This window comes from Phallusia mammillata, chromosome 6, assembly GCF_965637545.1.
Source record: "Phallusia mammillata chromosome 6, kaPhaMamm4.hap1.1, whole genome shotgun sequence".
Taxonomy (NCBI): Eukaryota; Metazoa; Chordata; class Ascidiacea; order Phlebobranchia; family Ascidiidae; genus Phallusia; species Phallusia mammillata.
The window spans coordinates 11,374,715-11,400,577 of NC_137257.1; the positions used below are offsets into that span (position 1 = coordinate 11,374,715).

The following is a 25,863-nucleotide window of genomic DNA, read 5'->3' on the forward strand; positions in this document are numbered from 1 at the left end:
TATGTGGGGCAGTAAAAGCATAAAAAGTTTGACACATTCCGGGCTACAACAGTCATCACTGGGTCGATTGATGTAAAGGTATTTTTTAATTGTTTTGTTCTGGTGATTGGGCTAAAAATGGTTTTATTTGTTCCAACATTGCATTCCAAAACCCTGATATTTTATACAAACTTACAATACATAGTGTTCCCATTAAACCATGGTGTACATGCAGACTATTTTTAATTTCAAACATGTTCAACCTAGTATATATGCTATTTGGTATTGTCCTAAAATTGTTTAAAAAACGTTGTGGCAATATTTTGTTTGTGCGTACCAAAAAAGACACCTTTAACCCGGATAAATTATATCTGTCTGATTGGTAGAATTGTTGTGAGAAAATCATGTTGATGTTGAAACAAATGAACTGTTTCTGTTGCTTGTAAAAACAATGGCACAACAAAAATAGTGTTTTTTTAAAACGCATTTTAACCTGCAAAGGGTGAGTTATTACCTTGATCAGCTGTAAATTGTGCCTTCTGCAACAACACCCCACAAACTGGAGCACAAAATGCAGATAGATCTGAAGACACAAATGCATGGTCAGTGTGAGTTGAAATTTTGTCTTGAGTGGTAACAGTCACGGTTACACAATCTTGTAATTTGTCACAGAACACAGCAGGTTGACATGATAACCTGAAATTAAACATATCATTTTTTACAATTTGTTTCAGAAACATTGTCTGTGTGATTAATAAGTAATGTAATTTTTCTGAATAACATATATTGCATTTCAAACACTTTTCATTTTGTGGATTATTTCATTTATCCAGACTACAAGTGTCATACTAAACCATCTGCAATTACACAACAACTTTGGTTGAAAACAAACTTTCATAACCATTTCAGTGCAAAACTGATTCATATTGGAATTTTTTGGAGGTTTTACTTACTCTAGTTTAATCTCATTCTCTGTACTTGGCACTTGTTTATCTGACAGTAATGAAAGTCTTGCCAAAATTTTTGCCAAGAACCATTTTCCATTCTTCAAATCAAATTCCTTTTGTAAACAATCAATCAAAGAAGCCCATGTCCAACTCCAATGCAGAAGAACTGGATATTTCTAAACAAGCACAGAATTCCTATTCCCATGTATATGAACAAATAAATGTTTCGTGTCACTTACATTTATCAATTTCCATGTTGCTTCAAGGATATCATCCAAGCTTTGGGCTGGTATTTTCTTCCGCTTCTTATTTTTACTTCCTGATAGTTTATTCATCCATTTTATTCTTTTAAATGGTGCGCCAAATGTGGATAAGTAGTACATACAAAAGCTAGAATTAAATTTAAAGACTTGTAATGTGTGCTGACTAAAAAAAGATACACGTCATTACTTACTCATCTAAATTAGGAATATAAAATTGACTTAACCATCCAAGAAGAATACACATTCTTTCATGTTGTTCAATGCTGTCCAGCGGAAGTGGCTCCTTTTCTTCTATCTTCTGACAACATCTATGAAGATGTGCACTTTCATGGATTAGATTCTTATTAAAATATTTTGATAAATTGTTACACACCGAAACAAAAGGTCAACAGTCATTGGACCAAAAGCTTTGCAAATTTTTAAACAACTGTCCTGTGACTCTGTCCACAACATGTTTGAAAGAGAATTGAGAAGATCGTTTCTGTCTGTTGGAGACCATATCTAGAAAAAAAAAAAAATTAAAAAACTAGAAGGGTGGCTTTGCACATATTGCCATTGCACATACACTATAACTTAAACTAAAACATTAATATGTTTCCTATAGTTATTTTATATTGGGTCCCATATTATCCACTGTATTTTATAACCCTGGGTGTTTCTGCAAGCAGAAACGCTTGTTTCCCCCACATGCAAAGTTGTAAATAATGCATTTCAAGAGATAACAATGAAAAAGTTCAGTATTGTAACATCAAACACAGTTATCAGTAATGTGCACAAATAAACATGCCATGTGGAGTACAAACTATATAAATTCAATCCATTTATACATTTTTGAAGTTTTTATTTTATTTTATGGTCTATCTGAGAAACGGATGATAAATAGTGAGAAAATAGGCTAAATCACAACAATCAGCTCCTATTAATGGCGAATTGCACACGATTGTAGGAGGCTAGTGGAGTAAATGATAGGCTACAGGGTTGAACACAACAATCAACACCTATAAATGGTATATACACTCTACAAGCTGTCCAAATTTCGTTTATTCAGTCAATGTTTAAAAAATTGAACCATTTTGGGGGGCTAGTGGGGTAACAGTGTTGAACATAACAATCGACAACTATAAATAGCACACTCTAGAAGCTGTCCAAATTTCATCCAATTCGGACATTGTTTAAAAATGTCACCCTTTTTAGGGGGCTGGAGGGGTAATATTGGGGCTACAGGGTAAAACACAACAATTGACACCTATAAATGACACATTCTACAAGCTGTGCGAATTTCATTTCATTCCGACACTATTTAAAAAACTCACCCATTTTAGGGGGTTAGTGTGGTAACCGATGGGGTTCAACATCCAAAAGTATAAAATATGAAATCACAATGTTCTGTTGCCTTTATTATACCATTACACCACAGAATTTTTTTGTTCCAAATGTGGTGCGCAGCAACATACAAAAACGTTTTACACTTTGGGGTCTAGTGGGGTAAATACTGGGGTTATCTAGTCAGCAAAGCAGATGGCACATCTGCATAATTCTATCTACCATCTGTGAAAGTTTCATACACATTCACCTAAGATTTCGTGCCAAAAGTGCATGGACAAACTTCACTGAGAAAAAAAGAAACAATCAGGGAAGGGGACCCATAAAATGAACTTGTTTTTCTATGACTAGGTTATGCCACTTTGGGCTAAAAATGCCACGATTCTGTTTGTTAAATATTTTGGCATGTAACTGAAAAAAGCTGCCAGCAAATAATAAATGAAGAACTGCACAAGTGGAGAGGATAGGAGTAAGCACCAGATTGGAAAGTTTTATTTTTGCACGGAAGATATTTTTTTCGTCAAAATAATTGCGCGGATTTTTGGCGGAATTACAATTTTCTGCGCGGATTGATAGATTTTTGATTGACAGGTGGATTTAACAATTAACCCAATTTGTATGTAACGCCTGCAAGACTATCCAGTCGACAAAAAGAACAACTAAATAAAGTAATAAACATGACGAATCTTCAGTTTTGCTCTATTGCGCATGCAGCTGTTCTGCTAGATTTTACAACTTTCCATTTTCATAACGATTCAAACATTTTTCTGATTTGTTTCATGGGGATAGTTTATGATTGCTAAACTGCTCTTAACTGTTTTATTTATTTGTCGTACAGAAAACATTATTTTATGTAACTTGACCAGCCGATAGTCACTTTAATAGTCAAACTACGTCCTAAAAATACAGATAAATGTACTTTTAACGACTACGTTAGCGTCATAGAAATGTTATTTCAAGCGTGACGATCGGTAAGTTTCGATGTGCTAGACTGATTTACGTGGATTGTTCGCGAAATAAGGGTTGTGACGACATAGAACTTTATTGTGCAAGAAAATATACAATTTTAAAGAAAGTTTAATATTGTTACCTACGAAAGCTGTGCTAAGTTGCGCGAACAACATTTTTTTGCGCGGATTACACATAAAAATCCTAAATTTGAGCGGATTACAAGGGGAAATCCAAAATATTTCCTCTAAATAAATCCTCCGCGCAGGCCATTTTTTCCAATCTGGAGTAAGCAGTGTTGACAAGGCATTAAAGATGGATAACTGCTCTGTGTACACTACAAGAATTGATGTAGGTCTTGCTGTACACCACTATGTTTAAATACACAATAACAGTATATAAACCCAAGTATCAACACAACCAGGTGTGACACAGATGTCACTTAAACATTCAATGGAACAGAATGAAGTTATTTGTTAGGACCATAAATGCCAGTTGATAAAAGTTTGATCAAGAGTTCTAGTTACTGCTTAGAAAAGTGAATCATAATTTACTAAACTAAAACAAAAAAACGGTTAAATCTGCATGGCCCGTGGAATTTTGTTGTAATCTTCTAGCTGGCAGGATTTACAACAAAATGTCTACAATTATAGAACTAGTACCTGCTTTGCCATGTAGCGCTGTAATATTTTCTTTGGTATTCCATCACATTTTAACATATATTCCAAGGGTTTGTGAGCTTCAGCATGAAAATGTTCCATAACGTCTGGCAATTGTTTCATGCACCAATAAACCAAGCGTGCTTTAGATAACTAACCCAAAGACAACCAAAAGCATAGCAATTGCGAGGAACTTTGGTAATCTCTACAGACAAAAGATTAGATTACCAATGCCTTTTTTGTATTTTTTTGTGTTAGCTAACGTGCAATATGTTGTCATTTCAAAGTGCACAGTAAATGTTTAAATGCAATTAGTCATTTAGTGTGAGTTAAAATTTTATTTGCACAATTAGTTTATATTGCGTAATTTCTTTCCCTTTTTGCGTTACAAACAAACTCTTGAATTAAATTACAGTCAAAACTCAGAAAGCAATGTTGTTTTTGTCGACAGTATGTTTAACACCGCACGTGTTTTATAGTAAAATATCCTGTTCTACAAAATATTTGGAAAAATAAACTTTATCACATGTCCATTTTTTTCATTATCAATTGATTCAAGATACAAAAAAAAATTCAAACCGTTAGTTTAATTCCCAATATTGTATAGTTTTGAGATATTAACAGTTTTAAGAAGGCTTGTATTTTAACAGCTATTTTAACCATGGTGAGACGGATTGATATAAACTACCAATAGGGGATTTTCCCATGTGAGCTTCCTGCTCCACACAGTTGGCTTTTTTGTTTATTTTCCATGTTTATTCTCAACGGGCACAACAGATGTACAGCTGAAGTTTTGTACGCATTTGGTCTATCCCCGTTCTACTTATTCCTAACATTAGAGTTCCATTGTTGGTCGAGTGGTTAGCGCAACCGCCTTGTGATCACAAGGTCATGGGTTCTAATCCTACTTCGATCGCTTGTGTTTCCCTGAGCAAGAAACTTAAGCGGCATTGCTCCAACCCAGTAGCGGCATTGCTCCAACCCACTTAAGCGGCATTGGTTACCGATGGGTTGAACTAAATTGAAGTCACCAATTGCCTAAAATGAAAAAAGTAAATAAAAAATGATCAACGGACTTAAAAAACATAAAACAGGCAGCTCGACGGCGGACTCATTGTGACCATAACGCATTCAGGCGTTGCCCGCCCACCGAGGATAAAAATGAAACAAACAAACATTGGCCTACTTTCTAACTTATGAATTTCCAAAGTTTCTGAAGTGTTTCAAACGTTTTGAAGCTAAAATCGGGATAAAAAGAGCAAACGCTGGATTTCAAAAAAAGTCATACTCATTTTAAAGTCATACTCATAAACTGACACGATATTGACAACGATAGACTAGCCTACTGATCTGCTATGCTCAATGAAAGCAGAAAAGTCCGATTATAGACAAACCAAATAGCAGGAACTAGTGTGGGAAATACCAAAGTTTCGAAAAAATCATTGCATTTAAATGCGCCTTCAGCGCTTTGAGACCACAATACGCAACAGAGGGCAACATTGCAGATTTTTGAAGGCAATTAATCGCCTATTTTGCGGAATTTACATATTCATGGAAGCTTGGATTAAAGTCGGCGTAATGTTTGTGTACAATCGTGTTATTCACGTCACGTGGCACCGGAAATTGCGTCAGTAGCCTGTGCATCCTTCCTTGGTGCAGTGTGAATGAGAAGTCCTTGCCAGCACGCCATAGATATCAGTGTTACAAAAATAAATCTAAGACCAGATTTATTCTCGAGATTGTCCAGCTTGTAGGTGCTGCTTGTTTATCAAAGATTGGGCATAATCAGGCATATACTCCTAGTGTAAAAACATGCGTAAATCATAAAAAAGGATAAGAGTTCTAAAAAGAACCAGACAGGCCAAAAAATTGTAAAAACATGACGTTTCGGCAATCCTTATTTAATGCTTTTACAGATGAAGTGTACAACAAAGCAGCGAAGCCATAAAAGCAGCAAAAGCTATAGAAAAGTGATAAGAGTTTTTAACACAATTCAATGCGATAAGGACTGGTAGGTTTACAGCACCTTTATGCCAAACTCTCGGTTCGCATGCGGTCTGGTCAACATTTAATAGAACACCACAATGGAGTTTACAATTGCAATTAACTGATTGGGTAACTTGAGTTGATAAACCGTCACTGCAGTTATGTACTTTTACGGTTGTCGAATTTGTGTATGTAGTGCAATGACTTCTAGCACCAAACAGAGGACCAACATCCCAAAACTATAAATAATGGTCTCATAAACACTGGTAAAAAAAGATATTTCATTATTTTACTATTTGCTTTGATTCGATACATTAGGGCCTGTTTAAAAATTTGCATTTCCTAGTAATTCTACGGCAGTATAGTTACAGGCCTGTGGCGATGGGGCCGCGCAGTTAGTCACCGCATAACCCTTGTGCAAAGCGTTGTCATGATTCATTGCAGGAACACATCGGTTCCGCTACCAGTCACACCACGCATACCGATTTATATAGCAGCAGCCATAGTTCGTCTGGTTTAAACTGACTAGAAAAGGTTTTGGCAATGAGTTTTGAAACCATAAAAAAGTTTCGAGGAAAAATGAACGCGAATAGGTTTCGAGCTAAATATGCGCAGGCATCAACTGTTTTATAAACACTTTGTGTGATTTCTTCGGCAATAGCATTCTGTATCTAGCTTAATAGATATTACCACATAACAGTCAAGGTTATGGTAGCTTATACTTGTCAATTTGAAAATGGAAAATTGGATCCATATTTCAACGTTGCAACATAACAATGCGCAAAAGTGTACTCTGCCTTTTGCGTGTAAAAAGATAGATTTTTATGATGACATTGCCGATGTCGACAGTGGAGATTTAATTGTTACTGAAACATTGGCATGAATTTCACCGTCATTATTATCCGTCTATTGGGTATACAACAAAAACAAGGATTCAAGTAGCTGTCACAGTAGATTTCAACATCAGGCGTTTTGTTGTTGAAACTAAAAACTTTTCGACAGGGTATTGTTCAAATGACTTATAACTGCTGAAAGGAAACTAAGCGAAAAAGGGGTTGTCTTTTTAAACTAAACTGTCTTCCACATTTTTAAACATGTAGATTTCCATGTTTAACATAATAGGTTTACGAGAATTTTAAAAGTCAAATTAGATCTAAAAAACTACGCTATAAATACGAATTCGTACACAACCACACAGCCATGAAATCTCCTTATGCTGACAGTGTAAGCCCCGATAAGGTGAAGATTTTGATATTTTTTGTAAGCATTCAAACCCACTCTGCCCATTTAGCAGAAAAACAGTTGCCTTAACTGTATCGGTGACCCACTTGAAATAACGTTAAATGACGTGTGAAAATGATGTATAATAGTAACGTACGACTTTATATTAACGTGAAGCGTCATAATGCCTGGTGAAACAGGACCAAATGCACACAGTTATGACAACAAATATTTTACATTACATGCGTGGTCGATTTCCTACCACAACTAAAATCAACATTGCAACAGAAATAAATTAAACTTATATGGATCAACATTAAAAATGTTCAATTAAACTACTATTTTGTCTTTTAGGAAAGCGGTAACTTAGTTTAGGGCAAAACATCGTAGAAGGCAAAATGACGTCACACATGGATAGTACGTGATGGCAACAGTTATAGGTAAGATTTTACTCCACTACTAAACGTGATACTGACGCCCATATTTTTGTTTTGCATGACTTACCGTTTTTGTATATTTTGTGGTTAAACTTGGTTTGTGGTATAAACAAACAACTCTAGTTACGAATCAAACGTTCAAAGAAAAGTATCAAATGATAACGTTATATATGATGTGTTCCTTTTTAGAATTTATTTAGGTGTTTTGCACTGTGGCCAAAGCGGTATAATTTATTTAGAAAGACTGATAACTAAGCAACTACATTTGCACAACGAATTGGTTTTCATGAGTGTATTATTTGGTCTTCTAAGAGAGCTTTGGACAAATTGATTGTGTTTTACCTTTGAAAAAATGTTTTAAAAACCCCAAAAAGAGCAGACTGACTTGAAGCATTTCAGCGCCTGAGTAATAGTTGTTTACCAGCTCAAGTCGATAAATTGGGTCTCGGAATCAAACGTACAATAGTTCGTCAACTAATTGTGGATCTTTGTAGAAAACAGCTGGAATATTAAAAACCTGTTCAACACAAACATAATGACGACCACCTTGATGCCCTCTCCACTCCGCCGCGCAAAATCACCTGACATAGCTGTGACGTCACCATACGATGACGGTCCATCTTCTTCTCAAGGCCCGTCACGTGACCAGCGCAACCAATCAACACTTGCCCCGCCCACTTTGATCCGCCCTGATACAAGCGACGGTGAAAGAAGTGACAGGTGGAATTGAATCTCTTTCTAGTTTACGAAAAAACAAATGCATGTCATTGTTTAAATTCCAAATTACGAAAACTCAAACAGCATTTTAATTTTGTTTTCTGACATAGTACAACCTAAAGCAAGTTGTGAAAAAAATGTGGCAAGGTTTTTGTAATCTGTCGGAGAAAACTGTGGTCTTGTGAAGATTTAATATGCAACAAAATCACTAAAACAGTGAAAACAATGCAAACTGTTTGGTGTGGTAACCTTCAAATAATGCGTATTTTTATTGACTTTGAAAAACGCTGTTTTACAGATATTTTACGGCATCTTCTGGTGACGATTATTACGATGATGATGACGATGACGACGGTCTGTGTATTCGACTTGATTCGGATACGGATGGCGACAACCAAAGTAAGATTTTGTTTCTACCCGTTTCATTTCCGAAACGTTGTTATTGTGAAGTAATTTTTATACAGACTTCCAACAATAAAACCGACGTACCATTTATCGTCTAAAACATTTTATGAAGTGCTATTGTTTTACGTACCAAAACGTGGAAACAATCGGTATTTGTTAATTACAATAAACTCTAAATAAACTAATAAAAGCCGCATGCTGCTCTACAAATGCTATCAATAGCCGTTTGAACTGGATATGCTTTACATGAACATGTTACGCAGCTCTTGGCCCAATTTAAACCAGCACTGATATATGTGTTACAGGTTTGTCCGGTTTCCATATTAACCTCAAAACATTACAGGAAGTGTCGTCAATGCTGGCCCGCTACAATCCCATCATACAGGTACGTCTGACCGCATTAACGCATGTTGTGCATTACATTTTGTCAGTTAACTCACTACTAACACTTATCTGAGAGAATGTTTTTAGTTCCATTATGATAAGTCAACACGACTAGCAATTAAAAATGTTCATAAACTTTCAACAATAACCTTCAGCAGTGAATGATTCCATTCGCAAAGTACCTTGAGCGTCCCAATACGGCATAGCTTCACTTGCTTTATAAGTTTACTATTTATCAAACGTTAGTAAGTGCTCCAGTAACCTGAGCCAAATAAATAAAACAAATGTGTGTTTCACTGCCTAAATTAATATTTATGGTAGATCAAATTTTAGACGTCAATAATACTGTTCAAATCTTTTTGGTTTCATTTTTACACCTGTGCCATATGTAGAAAGGGCGAAAAGCATCATTTCTAAACTTCTATTTTTTGTTTTTTAGAGTGACATTTATGGCAACCCATCGTTTATTGCTCCGCCACCCCCTCCAGAGGAGGAATATCATAAATATCAAGATCCGTCAGCAAACGAGCAAGATACCACATCTTCGTCACAAAGACCTTCGACTAAAGATCGTCTTACATCAAGTGAATCCCGAAATTCAACAAGTAAGTTGTAATTTATTAAGTCGAAGTTTTTAAAGTTGCAGATATAGGCCTACATAAAGTTTACTATTATTTTCGTTGTTAAAAATCGAGTTTCTTCTTAAAAAATGATAGCACTAGCTTAGATGAAAAACTTGCTGTGACCAAACTTAAACAGAGAACTTAAAAACAAATCTTGTATTCAAGAAGTTCCTGTTACATATGCAAACTACACACGTCACTGCTGTGTTGTGTAATAAGTTTTGCTAGTCAAGTCAACTCTAGTTCATTCTCTCACACGAGTGAGGTCAAGTTGTTAATAACAACTGACAATAAATTCACAACAACTTGTTATCGATTTATCTTACGTCCAATCATGTAAATTTCGCCTACACTGAAAAATCTCTACGTCATGTTTTTTAAGAAAAACAGAAAACGAGGCATATTCAAAACAAAATCAGCGCCTAAAAAGTAAAAAAAATGTTTGTAATGACGCATTTCTTATCTAACGTGTTAACGCCGCCAAGAAGCAATTAGTAAATATATTGATTCAAGCGGCAATAAAACAGATTATTTGTCAGCCCCAATATTTCAACATATTTATAGTTGTGTATATGGGGTAAAAAACTCAACTCAAGTATTTTAAAGTTTCACTCGAGTCAAGCACTTTATTAACAAAGCAAAAAAAGTTCACTTTTGTTACCATTTTATCATTTACTCGAGTACATACCAACCAGTGGCGGCTCGTGCCTAAAATTTGTGGGGGTCCTGCCCATTGTGACGCAATTTTATTGTGACGCAATAATGTACACGAGTGTAAACAGCAGACGGCATCATTTGTGTATTTTGTTTACTTGCACAGCGACGGGCTAAACACAATAACCCATTGTGACGCAATTTTATTGTGACGCAATAATGTACACGAGTGTAAACAGCAGACGGCATCATTTGTGTATTTTGTTTACTTGCACAGCGACGGGCTAAACACAATAACGTTCAGTCATAATGTGAAAAACAAAAACATACGTGGCACAGCGGTTGTAAATACGGTAAAACACAACAGGAATTTCAGTTCGACAACAAAAATTTTCATGTTTCATTTGAGTAAATTTAGTCACAGTCAGCGTTTTCAACATATTCTATGACACTTCACAGATTATTGTCACACAAAAAAAACTAGCCATACAGCTTTTTATTGGTATCATAACTAACAAATTTAACAACCACATTACATTGGTTTCAGAACTTGTTCATTTAAACATCTTTCTTGAATTTTTGCGTACAGACTATTAATTGTATTTTAGTTTCTCAACTGCAATAATTGCTGCTTGCTGACAAATAGCTTGTAATTCCTCCTTCAAGTTCAAACCGCCTTCAAGCTTTAAAATTTACAACACTCCCACTTAAATTTAAACCATACTATTAAATCTTGTGCTTCCTTTTTCCAACCAAAATGAATCATGAGGTTATAGTTAGGGCATGATAATTGATAGCTTCTTCCTTAATCCCAAATGATAACTAAGAAAATGTTTTTCTATTTAGTACTAGCACTGCAAGTCTTTTGGATATATTGGTGTTCCTCAGCAAAACTGGCATCTTTGTCAGTGTTAAAAAGAACTGTTTTGCCTTTGAAGGAATCATGGAAACAGCAAAAAAGGATTTTTCATCCTAGTAGTTTAACTTGTCAAAACATCATCTCTAGATTAATTATTTTCAAAGTAATCATGAACATCAGATCTACAGAAACATTTTGAGTAGCTAGCTGTTCTTTGTCAACAATAGGATGTGCTTGGTGTCACTACTATCTTGTCTGTAGAATAATCATTCTTAAGCAACACTTCCTGTGAAGCAATTTAGCAGCTACTGTTTAGACAAACAGTACATGTCCATTATATCAATACACATGATTGCACTTGGTTGCAAATAGTATTTGTATTTGCCAAATACTGTCCATATGGTGTGTTAAGAAATCCACACTTTAAATTGTCTTCACTCTTTTTTGTCTTCATTTCAAAATTCCTGTTGCTTGCAGTTGTTAGTTCTGCATTTGATATTGCCTGAATTTCAGTAAGGCATTTAACTTCACAGTCACAAATTTAATTATTGTTTGGTGGCATTAGGAACTAAAACTAAGTATTTCTTGTTGTTGCTTATTCCTGCATGACATTGGAGTAGCAGATGTTTTGTCCCATACTTTCATAACTCTTTTAAATTCAGTTATTTATTATAAAGGTTAATTGTGACTTTTGAAGGTGTTAGATGACCTTTTTTTCTTTTTCAAGGTGTTAGATTAGATACACTTATTTAATTCAATGATAACTGTAAAACCTGAAACCCACTTACAGTCATCTTAAAAAGTCACGACTAACAGTCAAACAACAAATTTAATGATAGCAAAGTAATTCTTTAACTGCACTTACTGTCGAACTTAAAAACACAGTACACGGGTTTGGCTTTGGAGCTCACTGATGCGAAGCAGACAACACAACCAGCGCTACGTCACGCGAGGGGCTGCGCGAGCCACAGCCCCCTCTCGCCTATTTCGCCCGGCATGTAGCTTTTCCAAGTGCGCATGCGCACAACTGAAAACGTCATGAAACGTCACGAAACTGGAGCTGCAGCTCCGCCATAGATAACATATTATTATTTTTTCAAAATTTTTTTTTTAAATAATACAAAATTTTTATTAATTTTATTTTAATAAAATGCCGATTAATGCCATAAAAGTTATTCTTAGTATACACTGATCAAACATAAAAACTATATGTAAAGATTGTTTTGTATAACAACTTGGAATAGGAATGTCAAGTAAAAATACTGGGGGTGCTGCAGCTCCGCAGCCCCCTCGCACGAGCCGCCCCTGATACCAACAGTATGACAAGATGACATAAAACAAAACAGCAGGAAAAACGTTCATGCACAAACAAAACCTCAAAATGCGGTCGTGATTAAAGCCATTTTTCATTTTAGACATTTTAGTGTGTTACATTACATTAAAACTGGCTACACAAGACACGGACTTAAAGAGTAGTTTGACTAAAAACAAAATTGCCAGTGATGTTGTATGAAGCGTGGACATTTTATTGAGCAAACGTTTTGACAAAAACAATGTAAGTTACATAATTGATGACAATTGTTTTTTTCAAAACGTTTGCTCAATAAAATGTCCACGCTTCATACAACATCACTGGCAATTTCGTTTTCAGTCAAACTACTCTTTAAGTCCGTGTCTTAATTGTGTAGCCAGTTTTAATGTAAGTTACATAATTGATGACAATTGTTTTTGTCAAAACGTTTGTTCGAAAACATTTTTTTTTCTTTTTTAAGGTTAATGGTTATGTGTATTTTATCTACTTGTTTGTTTATGTCAACATCGCGTTATACTCATGACAACTTTTACAATTTGGTAACGTGTCCTTTATTTTTTTACAGTAACAGGCGACGAAGACTTTGATAACGCGTTACAAGAACTTGACCAAGCCCTCCTTGACCAGGATCGAACTCTTTTTTCCGATGCCATGACAGAACTCACCGATGTTATGGAGAAAATGACAAACTTTATGGGTGAAAAAAGCGACGACCGCCATTAATTTGTTATAGGCATGTCAAGCCACTGAGAATTACCGCAACAGGAAATTCTATTCAAAACACTGTATATCTTCTAAAAAATTAGTGCTCGTTTACGTTTCGAAAACTAAGCGTGGTATCCGGCAAACCATGCATTTTTAATATTGCATAAACTTTCTATGGTTACCACATTAATCGATCCTGCGTTGGTAAAGTCCCTTGTTTGAACAAATAGTAGTGGTGCAACGAGCTTATTGTTGGCCAAAATATTTGAATTTGCCGTTTTGGCGATTTTAAAACCCGAAACCAGACTTATTGTAAGCATTTTTTTGGCTTTTATATATTACAATTTACAAAAAATGGCATTCGTTTTTGACCCAAATCTTCTGAAGTGGGTTTGGTTCACAATTACACTCCAGCACGCTTGGGTACAAGTTTGATGGTTACTTTTAAAAGCGTGGCTATTTTCGCCCAAGTTGAGCAAACCTGCATCAACAACATGCCGCCTTTGATTCGAATGTTCTTGCAATATTTTGTGTGATAGTTGATGCTGTAATAACAAGTTGATACGTTATTTATTTCACGAAGTTTTATTGTTGGCATAAACAAAACGGCAGAAAGAGCAACGATGGTTAGTGTGTTATGCAAGGCAGCAACAGTTTATGCTTGACAACCAGCTTAGCTTATAAATTAAAATACAAATTTGGCCAGACTAGCTTGGGTCACAGACAACCTTATATACGCACCTTTCGTGTATTAAGTAATTTCGCTTCAAAACGGGTTCACACAACCCGAAAGGCATTGTATTTGCCAGCCGATGAATGCTTCCATAATAACCAATCGACTGACATACGAAAGTTGAAAGTGACTTGCAAGCTGTGCTGATAAAAGAACGAAAGGCTACCAACAACAGTCCGTATTGTTTTATTTGCACGACTGACGTGAACACTTAATCAAGTGTCGAACAAAATGCAAGGTTATGCAGGATTCAGTTTAGAAAATGAATCATGATCGCAATTATGAAAGAAAGCGTCGAATAAACAAGTTTATGACAATATAATGCAAAACGAACTTTTTTGAACTCATAAGCAGCTCACTAGCACGTTAAATCTAAATGACTTGAACCATGCTTTGGGTGAAGAGTGAAAATACCTTTTAAATGATATTGAAGGCCGTAGCACTTGACCCACTAAAGCGTGAGATATGTGCAGAACTCAAAAAAAAAAATATTAGAACACAAAAATGCAAAAAGTCACATAAATATAAAGAACTTTATGTTGAGTTTTACCAGAACATTGCATTGCCCCTTATAACTTATATGATTGACTCTGCCTGATGGAAACACTGTATAATCACTATCGGCAAAAGTCACATTATTTTGTTTGGTATTTTGAAAATAATTCCGTTTGGCAGATATTTCAAAAAAGATACAACAGAACTAATCACGAACTTTAAGTTTAACACTTTCTGAAGACAGAAACTCGCGCACAAACTGTAACAAACATGCATCTCAGGTATGACACATACATTGCAATAAAGATCAAAACTGAAGATTGTTGAGGTTTGAGCTACTTCAACATATAGCACGCCTTAACTCAACCAACCCAAAATCTCAGTTCTACAACGAAAGCAAATGGCCATAGCATAGACTTTAGATACAAACGAACCGCAAAGTACATATTTGAATGCAAAAAACAGCAAAAGAAAAAAAATTGCCACTGAGTGCACGGTTCAAGTTATGGAAGTGATTTGCCGTTACGTAATATACACAAAACTGTTAATATCGTCATCGTCCCGCTTCATATATTTGTTGTCGATCAACCATTCAATCTGTTGCTTGATGAGTTTTTTCTGAGGCAGGAACATGTTTTTGAGAATTTCAACAAGTTCGGTTTGTAGTTGTGCGTTGGTTATCTTCTTTCTCATTTTCAAGATTTTTACGATCGCTTCCTGTAGAAACAAGTGTTTGTGAAAATAAAAACCAACGGTAACACAATTAAATTTCACTTGGCACTCATTCGGATAAAGTATGAAATTAATACGTGAAGGAAGGAAGTTAAATTTATAACTGGGATCAGCCTTGGAGCGATCATGCAGACCAGCGATCACGACGTCAGGCCCATATTTTTTCTAGCCTGCGCCTTCTCATGTGGGAATTCTTGGTTCGGTATAACGCCTTCAACGGGTAGTATTATGAGTGAAGTACAAAAATTGGTACTTTTTCTACGCCTTTAGAATTGTTTATATAAAGACGATTTATAGTACTGGTTGAATACAACATGTCGGTTTACAATGTCACGTCACCAACCTGAGTGCGTAATATTCGCAACTGTGTAATCCCCTCATTATCTTCTTCACGGTTTTTCTCAGTAGAAAGTTGAAGTCGACCGATCAAGTTGACTCGACCCCGTTTTTGGGTCTTTCCGCCTTTTCTGCAATGTTTAACAGTCCACAAAGTTACGTGTTTTCATCAGCCATGGATTAAGGCATACTTACAAAAGGCAGAACTGATGGTTGATGTTAAATATTGAACTATCGTTGAACCCCTTTAGTGACGTAACAGAGGGTTCACAAACAAGAACTTGACGTTTCAGTTTTCCGTTTGACACCAACGACTAAAGGATCACAAAATAAACAATAACATTTACAAAATCTGACATTGTCGTTTTTTGCGAGTTGTCATAAAACGTTTTTTTTTTCATACATACGGCCCAGACACCTGGTTATATGAGACACTTGATATAATTTAATGGAAGCTTATTTTGTATCGGCCATTTTGCATAATTTTTTTAAATAAAAACTTGTTAAATATAACTAAACTGCCAAAAAAGTAAACACATTTGCTAAAGCTTGCAACAATATGCTGTGAATGTATAACGTCATAAAAAATGCAAAACGTTTAAAAGAGTGTAGCATACATATCGTTGTAGAATTTAAAACAGCTTTTACTCATACAGTTTTAGAACTTACCCAAAGTGTTTTCCTTAATTCAGCATCGGGAAGTTGTGTAGCTAACCTCAAACTTTCAAAAGAAATTGCCTCTCGAGGTCGTGAGTTCCACACATGCAGGACGGACATTTGAAAAGTTGTAATTTCTATCTCATACTGACCAATGTCGGTCTTAAATGTCATCTAAAAGATTGAAGATGACTTTTTGGTCAAAATGTCATTTTATAAAGTAGCCAAAGCTTAGCAACCAGATTGTGATGACCATAAAATTTGTACAGTGGGTAATTTTTTACTGCTTATATTTTGAATTGGTGTTTTAAGCAACACTTCATTTATGATCATTCAGTTTAAAATTGCTGCACTGCCATAAGAGTAAAGGATATTCAAACAAAAATGCTACCAAACGAAGTGTTTGCAACAAACGCCATTTTGTGAAAACTTCAAAACACATTTATACATTATACATGACATGTATAAATATTATACATGTTTTAAATATTTATATAAGGCAACTTACAATTCCATTTGACAAAAGATGATTCCAGTGCAACTTTCTTCCTGTGTGTTTGCTTTTGTAAAACTCCTCCACATCTGGGATGAGATCTTCCAGAAGAGCAGGAAGGGAAACAGGAATACGCTCTGATCGACGAGACCAAGCTCCTGCATTTAATATCTTGATGTTGGCAACATCTAAAATAAAATAAATTTGGTTTTAATAATTTAATGACTGTTTTTTTTTTTTTTAAATAGGATATATTTATTGAATATTTGAAGCAAATTAGGTTTTTACCCACTATAACTATGCAAATATAGAGAAATCTGTGAATTCAAAAATAAATATTTGAAGTCAAGATCTTTTAGACTTGCACACTAAAAATACAAATATATTTTTTCACTTCATATTTGTAGCACACATGTGAAATAACAAAACCCAATTCATTCTTTTACACAACTACACTTTTACTTTTAAACTTGGTACTGCAGTTAGTTTTGCCTTTATTTAACTGTAGTTTAGGGTGAGTAAAAAACTTATTTTATCACACAACATTGCACCTGTGTAATATTTCTTACCAGATGCTCGATCTTTTCTATTTTCTTTAAATTGTTGATTAAGATCCTCACTCACTTTAATGTCTTGAAACATGCGAGCCAACTTATTTACATAGTCGGCTGGCATTCCAACCTGCAACAAATGCATCTTGTTAATTTTAGTGGTTATTAGATTTTCATTTATTTGTTTGATAACATTTTCTGATTTCACATTTAGGAAAATATTCAACCTCACATTGCTGGACATTGACACTTAGGTTTGCCTCTTTTTACTGCAACTGGCATATTTCTGGATTGTGTGCAAGTAAAATTCGGCAATTTAGTGAGACACCTCAAAAGTAACAAATAAACTATGTGTGTTTGAACTTCATCAACTGAAATTGAACAAAATACCTCTCTCAGTCCTTCTAACATGTTTTCTTCCTTCTCATTATCAGCTGATGTACCAAGGATCAGACGACGAGTAAGATGAGCTTTGTGATACCTCATGAATACATCCTTGTTTGCCACATACTTTAAAACTAGAAGCTAAAACAAAAAGAAACATGATATGCCTGATGTTTATAGTGGAATAACTGGTAATTTGCATTAAAAACTCATTTAAAAGGATGTAGAATTGTAATCCTTGAATATCTCTATGTTGCACATAAAAAAATGAAATTGTCTTACAACATCTTTCAGCTTGGCATCAATTTCATCTGTTGATAATTTTTTGCTCAAGGGAGTTTTACGTAAAAGCATGTCACAGAAGTTTGCAAGAAGTTCTGGACATCTTGATTCTGGTGGCAGTTTTACTGTATTTCTGTAAATAGTACACAAAGCTAATAATAAAACAAATTTCTCTTTTCTTGCAGCTTTTTCACAAATGTTTTTACTTTGAGTTTGATGTTAAAACCGCAAATGACTAGTTTTAAATTTGGATTCATACTGCCATTTTTGATTCATACAAAAGAACACACAAAAAAGCATAACTTACTGTTTTGCCTTCGTTTGCAATTCTAGGCTAAACACAGAGTAATCATTGACCACTTCTTTAAAGGCTTTGTCCCGTGCAGTTAACAATCGAGGGTCATCATTAAACGATTTCTTTACCAATGTTGAAAAACGTTGGAACAGCACCAGTAACAGATCAATATATTTTTCAGAATCCTTCATAAAAAATGATGCTGGTTAATTATATTCAATTGAAAATTACAATCTTTCTAGAAAACATCCTACTGTAGTGATAATATCTCTGCATTCTTTCATATCAGTTAGACCCTGCTGTAGGATGTATTCTGACAAGTATTTGATAATTGGATTGATTCCATCTGGTACACGATTCATTAGGTTAAACATAAGACTGAGTTCTATGAAAGAAAAATATAAACACCATCACTGGTTTTATACTAATGACATCACTAAATGAATGGCACTACAACTTACGGTCAGTTTCATTTTCTCGAATCATATGTGGACATTCAGCAAGCATGGCATCAGTAAATCTTGACACAAGGACCAACACACAGTGCTTGTCGAGGACGCTTACTGATGAAGATTCCAGGTATCTGGTAGCTCTTTGATTTTCCTCTGAAAGTTTTTGCTGTGCCTGTAATACAAATAAGCTTAAAAATTCCGTTCAACAAACAATTAAGTTTTTCTGTTACAAAAAAACAAACAGTGAAATGTCTGTTAAAAATAACATTTCACTTAGTTTTAAATAAGTGTTTAATGATTTGCACCTGAAATAGAGCATAACATTAAAGATAATTTTAAAAAGATTAATTGATTGGCAATTTCCTGTTGTGGGTTGACAACATGATATAGAACCCAGAAAATTATGCAAACACTGTACTATAAAACTCAAAGAAACTTGCAATTAACTGTTGGCACAGGTATTTTTTGATTCTGCAGTAACCTTTACATTGTCCAATTCCCAGTGTAATAGCCAGGTTATTGCTAAACCTAAATATACATTTAAGATTTATATTAATTTTAGTGTGTCCTCACATATTTCATGTACTCTCTGACTCCGTTATCATTGAGGTAGTTCTCAGCAGCAGAGTTATAATGTTTTTCAGTGGCCTGAACATATGAAGATTCAAAATGTTCATGGTAGATTTGAAGAGGATCTTCAGCATTGGAACAAAGATTTACTGTAAATTTATACAAAAATGGATATTTTTAGTTTTACCTAAAAAAGGGTTAATTAGCAGGACATCTTAGCCTTAAGGTTATTTAAACTTATTCAGCTCTTGATTATAGAAGCACTGGAATATGTCTTGGGGCCAAAAAACTTTTTATCTAAAACTGAGGGTAGTGAAAAAAAATGGTGTAGAAGCCCAGGTTTAGTAGGATATGCACGTACATTCAAACACTGCCTTATTGTTAGTCAAACACAAAACCCAGTAGTGACATTTGGAGGTTCATGAGACCTGTAAATCCACGGGGGACAATGCCCAAGAATTGCAGCTATTGTTTTTGTAACTTTTGTTCAATGTTCAAATAAGCAAGCATAAAAAGGGAAAAAACTCTGATGGTGGCATACACACACAAGACACAACAATGCAATGCAAACAAGTTACCAAAAGATTGTCGAACACCAATGACAAGTTGGGCATCTACTGACTTTCCTTCTCTTTCTTCCTGTATTAAAACCATTGTTCGATCCTTCAAATTATCAGATATACTGTGGAAAACATTCTTGTTCCATGAGTCCAACATCAGCTAAGACAAATCACAATTAGTTTTTGTTAACAAATGAGTATACAACGTTGATAGAATTTCTATTATTCTACCTTTCTGACAATACTTTGTTGTTCCTGCTTTCTTTTGTTTGTTCTGTCACTTAAAGATTTTTCCAGTTGTGAGAAAGGTTCCGGAAGATACACACACTGAGAGAAAAACTTTTGCCATTCAACAATGTAAGCACGCAGTAACGCATTCCCTTCATGATGAGACCGAATTCTCTGCAAGTTAAAACACAATTAGGTTTAAGTATGGTTTGTTCGCTTCAACAAAGGGAACATATGACTAGAAAGGTAGCTTTCCTATGTAATGTATTTTCTATTCATCTATATTTACTCTGTTGTAATTTGCCCTCGATTATGAGCTGCCCTAGACTGTCAGCCACATGCTGTGACATTAGATACCATTTTATAATAGTTTGATCTGCTACATGGTACAACTATTTGTCAACAACTGTTAGTCACACAAAAAATGTAACCAGCAGAGCATATGTTGACTAATAATGCCTACATGCATTAAGAATTTGAAAGTTGAAATATTTCAAAAAGCAGGGCAGTTTTGATTGTAAAATGCACAAACTAAAAAACTTAGCTGCAGCTTACAATTAAATAAATGCGGTATTGTACATATGAATATCTTGGGTTACAAGGGTAAATCAAACTGTAATTTGCGAAATGCTTAAAAATGCAACCAACAAAGTGTGAAACTCTACATACATGTGTAAATAAGTTTAAAGTACATTTCCTTGACCAATCATTTGCATAAAATAAAAAAAACGGTTGGGAAAACAATATGTATCCTGGTAAGGGATACATATCCATTATTATCAAGACCAGTGGTCTTCAACCTGTGGGTCGCGACCCCAAGTGGGTCGCCTAACCATTTTTTGGGTCGCTATAAATTCAATATATTGGTGTTTAAATTTATGACCAAAAAAATTATACGTTTGCTAATGTTTTGCAGTACAGCTTGGTACCTTGTGCCACAATCTAATCATTGTGATGCAATAATCAAAAACCAAACAGCTGCAACCCAAATCTTAATAAAATATAAGAAAATAGTTTCAGTTTCGGCATTACTTGAAACATTTTTTTTCCTATCAGAAAAAAATGTCGCATGTAAATGCTGATTCAATTTTCTTTTAAATTGGGGTCGCTTTCAAAAAGGTTGAAGAACACTGATCAAGACCATACAGCTTTTGTTACATAACCAGACTCCAGATATTAAGTTGTACATGTGCCATACATACTGATTGAGCATCCTTGATGAAATTAGATATGTTTGTTTTCAATGCAGAATGCACTTTTTCTGGGCCACCTTTATCATCCCACATGCACACCGAATGCACATTCCAGAACAAATCCTAAACATAGTATATAATAACAAATCCTAAAAATGTTGTGGGAAAGCATTGTGAAAATTGATCCCTATCCCATGAATTAAACAATTAAAACAACAATTTAAGATTTTGAATTTTCGTACCCAGTAAAATTTGCATCATAATAGTGTCAGCATTTATCATTGTTTGGTGATGTTTAACATTGCTATGTTATAAAATAGTTTCAAAAAATATATTGAAGGATAAAACCTAAACCTTCACACAAAATACTTAATATAAAAAATGGTTTTAAGTGAGTTTTGTTCTGAATGTTATATTGAAATTTATAATGGACAATCAGAGAAAAAAACCTCAGGATGCACAATCTCATTACGGTCAACCTAATAGATTTAAAAATGAATTTTAAACAACTTTCAAAATCATGAAAAATTGCACACCTGCCACTCTTGTCTTGTAACAGATTCCTGACTTAATAGCTTCAAAATAACAGGTTGCATTGCAGGCCATTTTTCGTCAAAAGTTTGCTGATGACCCTACAAACAATCTGTCAGCTTACAAAACAAGTTAAATCATAACAAGTTGTATTGGATGCATCAGCTAGTGTATGCATCACTACAATACCGGATGCCACAGACCAGTGGTTCCCAACCAGAGGGGAATTCCCCACTAAGGGGGTATTTGGTAATTTGTAGGGGGTAGAGCCTCGATTCTCGAGAAATAAATATAAATTTTACTATTTGCGATTGCTACTAAAAGTGAAAAAACGTACAATCGGAAATCTTTTTGTTAGAAAATCGGCTTAAATAAAATTTTCGAGACTCGCGAGAAATGCATTTTTAATTTCTCGTTTCTCAAGAAACGAAAAAGTCGAGAAATAGAGTACACAGGACAAAAAAGGTTGGGAGCCACTGCCATAGGAGCGCGAAAACAAAATAATATTCCCAAAACTTCCCTTACCCGCTGCATGATAACAGGGAGCCATCATCAAACCAATTGCGTTTTGTCATTTTGTTGATTTATCTAATTGTCAATTGTGACAAGGCAAGGCTTAAAATGTGGATGTTTGGGGGTGGAGTTTGGGCAAGGCGATGAGGACCCTTGGGCAAGCAAAGTGCCAACTGATTTTACAGTTTTTAATGTAGCAAAGATGATGGTAGTAGCAAACTAGCAATGCACTAAGTAATCTTTGTAGTCCGGTACATTTTTCTAATACACTGTTAACTAAATGCTACAAATAATACCGATTTCTTTTAACTTTTTTGGCAAAAAACGCTTGTGTAAAATGAAAATACTCACCACAAGCATAGTCATGATAATTTATGTTGTAGAAGATCGGTACAGGTGTAACAATTGATTGAGGGTAACACCTTTTAAACCCTTATTATTTTGATAATGGACAGTGAAGCAATCAACCCCAGCAGTATCAACAGGTGACAGCAAAATTAAAAACGATACCAATGCAAAATACAACGTGCTTTAAACTTCTCCTTTATTTATATTTCAAGTTGTTTGTCTTCGGGTGGTGTTGTCAAAGTGTCAAAAATGTTTTTTATTCTAGTTTATTTCGGGACGCTATTACAAAAGTATAAAAACAGTTTTATGACCCTCTATTACGTCGCAATGTAGATCGAAATATTGTAGCAGGGCTACAGATCTACCACAGGAAATCTTTAAAAAATTATTGGAAAATTTGAAGGTTTTTGCATTTGCTGTGTTTGCCACACACTATATGGGAATGCCTGGGAGACCGCCCTAACACAACATAACTTGCGACGAGGCGTTCTTTCATATATAAAACAAGAAAAATTAAAAACGTGAATGTGTATATCGTTTTGCAAAACATTGCTTGGTAAGAACTGTGTCATAAAGGCGCATTGTGGTGATATAAGTTATTATATGTTTAGGTATCTACCAGTAATTGCTGCGAGTTAAATACACATGCTATTTAATCTCTCCGGTTATCACAACAGTTGGTAAGATTTGTGCTGTATTTCAGCATTTATGGCGCAGTGTGTCATGCTTTATGCAGAAACCTTTTCCTATCATGTTCCATCGGCTTCTATCGTCCTCTTTGTCCTGCATTCAAAGAATTCGCCTAATAAGATCAGCAAAACACCTATCTGTGTGGACTGTTTGTTGGAGGAATCGCGTTTCAATTCTCTCCTCGTGTGACGTTCCTCGCTATAACCGGGGCGCGTTCACAGGACGTTACAAGCAGCTTATTCTAGTAATGAATATTTGTTTAAGACATGGTACTGATGGTCGTTACTGTTAGCCTACTATATATAACATGTAAAAAAAAGTTCATAACATTATAGCTCATTGCGCATTTTGCATGGTATTGTTTAAGAATGCAGTACGAACTTTTTTAACATCGCCTTATTAGCGTCACTACAAATTTAAAAGTCACCAAATTTCCCTATCAACGCGCAAGGAGAAGTCGTGGCCCACAACTGCTGATAGGTTTCTAAAATCCCGCACTGTTTGTTTAAAAGTTTGTAATTTTATTGATCAATCCCATTTCGTACAAATACAATAAACCATTTTTTTGCTATAGGTCGTGCATCGGGCACAGTTGTCCAACGTTGGTATTGTGCAATTTAGAAAAATGGGTAGTGGTATATGTGACGCTACTGTACTTGTAGCCTACATGAAATAGGCTATTGCTGCCAGGCATACTGTATAACAAAGTATTGCTCATCCAGCAGTTTTTATTATAAATAATCGACGTTTCGACGTCCTATACAAGACGCCTTCATCAGGATAATGACGTAACTTGGAGAACAAAATTCTTATAAAGCGACAAAATGCAAAACACACACACAAAAAAAATAGCGATAAGAAGATCGCGCGGCTGCAAACTCGCACCCAAATAGACATAAAGCCTACATGTTGCTGCACGTAGTTCAGCACCATATATCGCGAGAAAGTAGGCTATTTTTGTTCCAAATACGCAAGCTTATTTGCTTTATTATTGTTGCGATCGGTTCACCAGGATGGCTTCAAACTTCCTCAATAACTTTTGGTTTGTTCGAACAATGCCAGATTGAAACTGGATGCGCCAACTCACAACGAGTATGTCAAAGTCGAGTGTTGTCAGTTTAAAGGCATCTTCGAAGCCAAATGGTTAACTGTTGAAATTAATTGCTAACATGAAGTTATTAGTTGTCAGTAAACATTTTTTACAAACAGTAGGAGCGATTTCAACCTTGCAGCATGCTTTTGCAATTACTGACAACCTTTAAGTCAGAATTTGGGCAACTCAGTCCGTTATTAACCATGTCGTTTCTGTTTTAGTTGGAGTTTTTATTGCGCTTTTAAACAAATAGTTTTAAACAAGCAGCTTTTCATGTTTCGTGTTCGTCGTAAAGTTAGTCGTAAAAACTGTGATGATATGAAGTGATAGCTTATTTGCATCATTGATTTTATACCTGGCCTACAGTAAGTTACATTAGAGTTGTTGCCATTTAAAGTGTATTGTATTTTTTTACTTAATCTGGACCACCGTAAAGTAAACATTAATCAATTTAAAAGTTATGCAAATATTTTTGTCTGCATTGATTATGGTATCGTACGAAGGGGTAACTATACGTCACGTTATTTTTTTGTTGATTTTATTAGGTCGGTGACTTTATTTTGATATGTTTGAGCAATGTTGGTCCAGTTTCTTGTTTCTTCTGTAAATACGAGTCAATATAGGATTAATACCATCAAAATTGCGAGCAAAAGGTGGCTGCGACAACTTTAATCTTGCATCTGCGAGCCAAGCGAAGCGCAACACAGCTTTTGAAAAACGCGGGAATCAGAAACTTATTTGCTACATAAACTTGTCCCTTTTTTTTCGGTGCAAGAAAAAGGAAAAAAGCCCATGACACATGACATGCTAAACCCAGTGGTAGTAGGTTAAATATTTAAAAACTTCCAAAAGACTCGTTAAACTCAGTGTAAAACCGCCAACAAGGAACAGTTGTGACGTTACAGAACAATACTTACGTTTGTCTGGCAACGGTTATTGAAAACACAACGGTCGGTAAAAACTATCCAACAGTTCATCAAATTTTATAAAGAGAAGTTTCAATTTTAATGATGAAATACAGCCCAAATAGACATAAAAACGACATGCTTTATTGTTCAAACTTTTCGCCAAATTCTCATGCCAGAAGTTTTAATGTTATTTAAATAGTGTAACGGACTAGAAAAGCGGAATCTGAAGAGCGGGGCCGAAACATTGAAAATGCAGTAAGAAATTTGTAAATGTCATCGAAAACATTATCGATATTATAACCAAGTACTGTAGATGAAGCCTCACCTAGCAGCTATATAAGGCGTGTAAAAAATAACGCCGAAGATGTGGAACAAAAAAACAGAGGCAATCGTTTAT

The 25,863-nt window shown here is 35.1% G+C and overlaps 3 protein-coding genes across 3 annotated transcripts in view; 1 reads left to right on the forward strand and 2 right to left on the reverse strand.

Moving 5' to 3' along the window:
* The window catches only part of LOC145232130 (midasin-like), a 64,012-nt gene extending 59,693 nt beyond the window's left edge, over window positions 1–4,319 (reverse strand). Inside the window, exons 1-6 of the mRNA XM_080096641.1 lie at window positions 4,123–4,319; window positions 1,563–1,690; window positions 1,381–1,497; window positions 1,166–1,316; window positions 933–1,102; window positions 494–675 (exon numbers count right to left, since the gene is read on the reverse strand). Of these exons, the coding sequence (XP_079952767.1) occupies window positions 494–675; window positions 933–1,102; window positions 1,166–1,316; window positions 1,381–1,497; window positions 1,563–1,690; window positions 4,123–4,242 (868 nt within the window). The 5' untranslated portion in view covers window positions 4,243–4,319. The remainder of the gene's footprint in view (window positions 1–493; window positions 676–932; window positions 1,103–1,165; window positions 1,317–1,380; window positions 1,498–1,562; window positions 1,691–4,122) is intronic.
* Window positions 4,320–7,233: 2,914 nt separating this feature from the next.
* On the forward strand, window positions 7,234–14,000 carry LOC145232562 (uncharacterized). Its single transcript, XM_080097209.1, has 7 exons — window positions 7,234–7,344; window positions 7,681–7,766; window positions 8,258–8,483; window positions 8,779–8,879; window positions 9,191–9,270; window positions 9,709–9,874; window positions 13,283–14,000. Exons 2-7 carry the CDS (start codon window positions 7,751–7,753, stop codon window positions 13,438–13,440), a joined length of 747 nt encoding a protein of 248 aa, XP_079953335.1. The 5' UTR covers window positions 7,234–7,344; window positions 7,681–7,750; the 3' UTR covers window positions 13,441–14,000.
* A 325-nt stretch (window positions 14,001–14,325) lies between these two features.
* LOC145232561 (cullin-5-like) lies at window positions 14,326–22,977 on the reverse strand. Its single transcript, XM_080097208.1, has 17 exons — window positions 22,779–22,977; window positions 21,920–22,015; window positions 21,393–21,506; window positions 20,194–20,364; window positions 19,981–20,122; window positions 19,406–19,551; window positions 18,842–19,004; window positions 18,635–18,765; window positions 18,393–18,565; window positions 18,086–18,218; window positions 17,810–17,944; window positions 17,438–17,549; window positions 16,884–17,056; window positions 16,388–16,549; window positions 15,914–16,032; window positions 15,726–15,849; window positions 14,326–15,367 (listed from the first exon to the last, which is right to left on the reverse strand). Exons 1-17 carry the CDS (start codon window positions 22,791–22,793, stop codon window positions 15,173–15,175), a joined length of 2,304 nt encoding a protein of 767 aa, XP_079953334.1. The 5' UTR covers window positions 22,794–22,977; the 3' UTR covers window positions 14,326–15,172.
* Window positions 22,978–25,863: the final 2,886 nt, after the last annotated feature.

What these genes read in the sequence shown, in the direction of transcription:
- LOC145232562 (XM_080097209.1), top strand. An exon ending in GACGGTGAAAGAAGTGACAG is followed by an intron (nt 8,484 to 8,778) that starts GTGGAATTGAAT and finishes GCTGTTTTACAG; the next exon opens with ATATTTTACGGCATCTTCTG. An exon ending in TGAATCCCGAAATTCAACAA is followed by an intron (nt 9,875 to 13,282) that starts GTAAGTTGTAAT and finishes ATTTTTTTACAG; the next exon opens with TAACAGGCGACGAAGACTTT.
- LOC145232561 (XM_080097208.1), bottom strand. An exon ending in TTACAAGACAAGAGTGGCAG is followed by an intron (nt 21,507 to 21,919) that starts GTGTGCAATTTT and finishes TACTATGTTTAG; the next exon opens with GATTTGTTCTGGAATGTGCA. An exon ending in TGCGAATATTACGCACTCAG is followed by an intron (nt 15,368 to 15,725) that starts GTTGGTGACGTG and finishes TTGTTTCTACAG; the next exon opens with GAAGCGATCGTAAAAATCTT.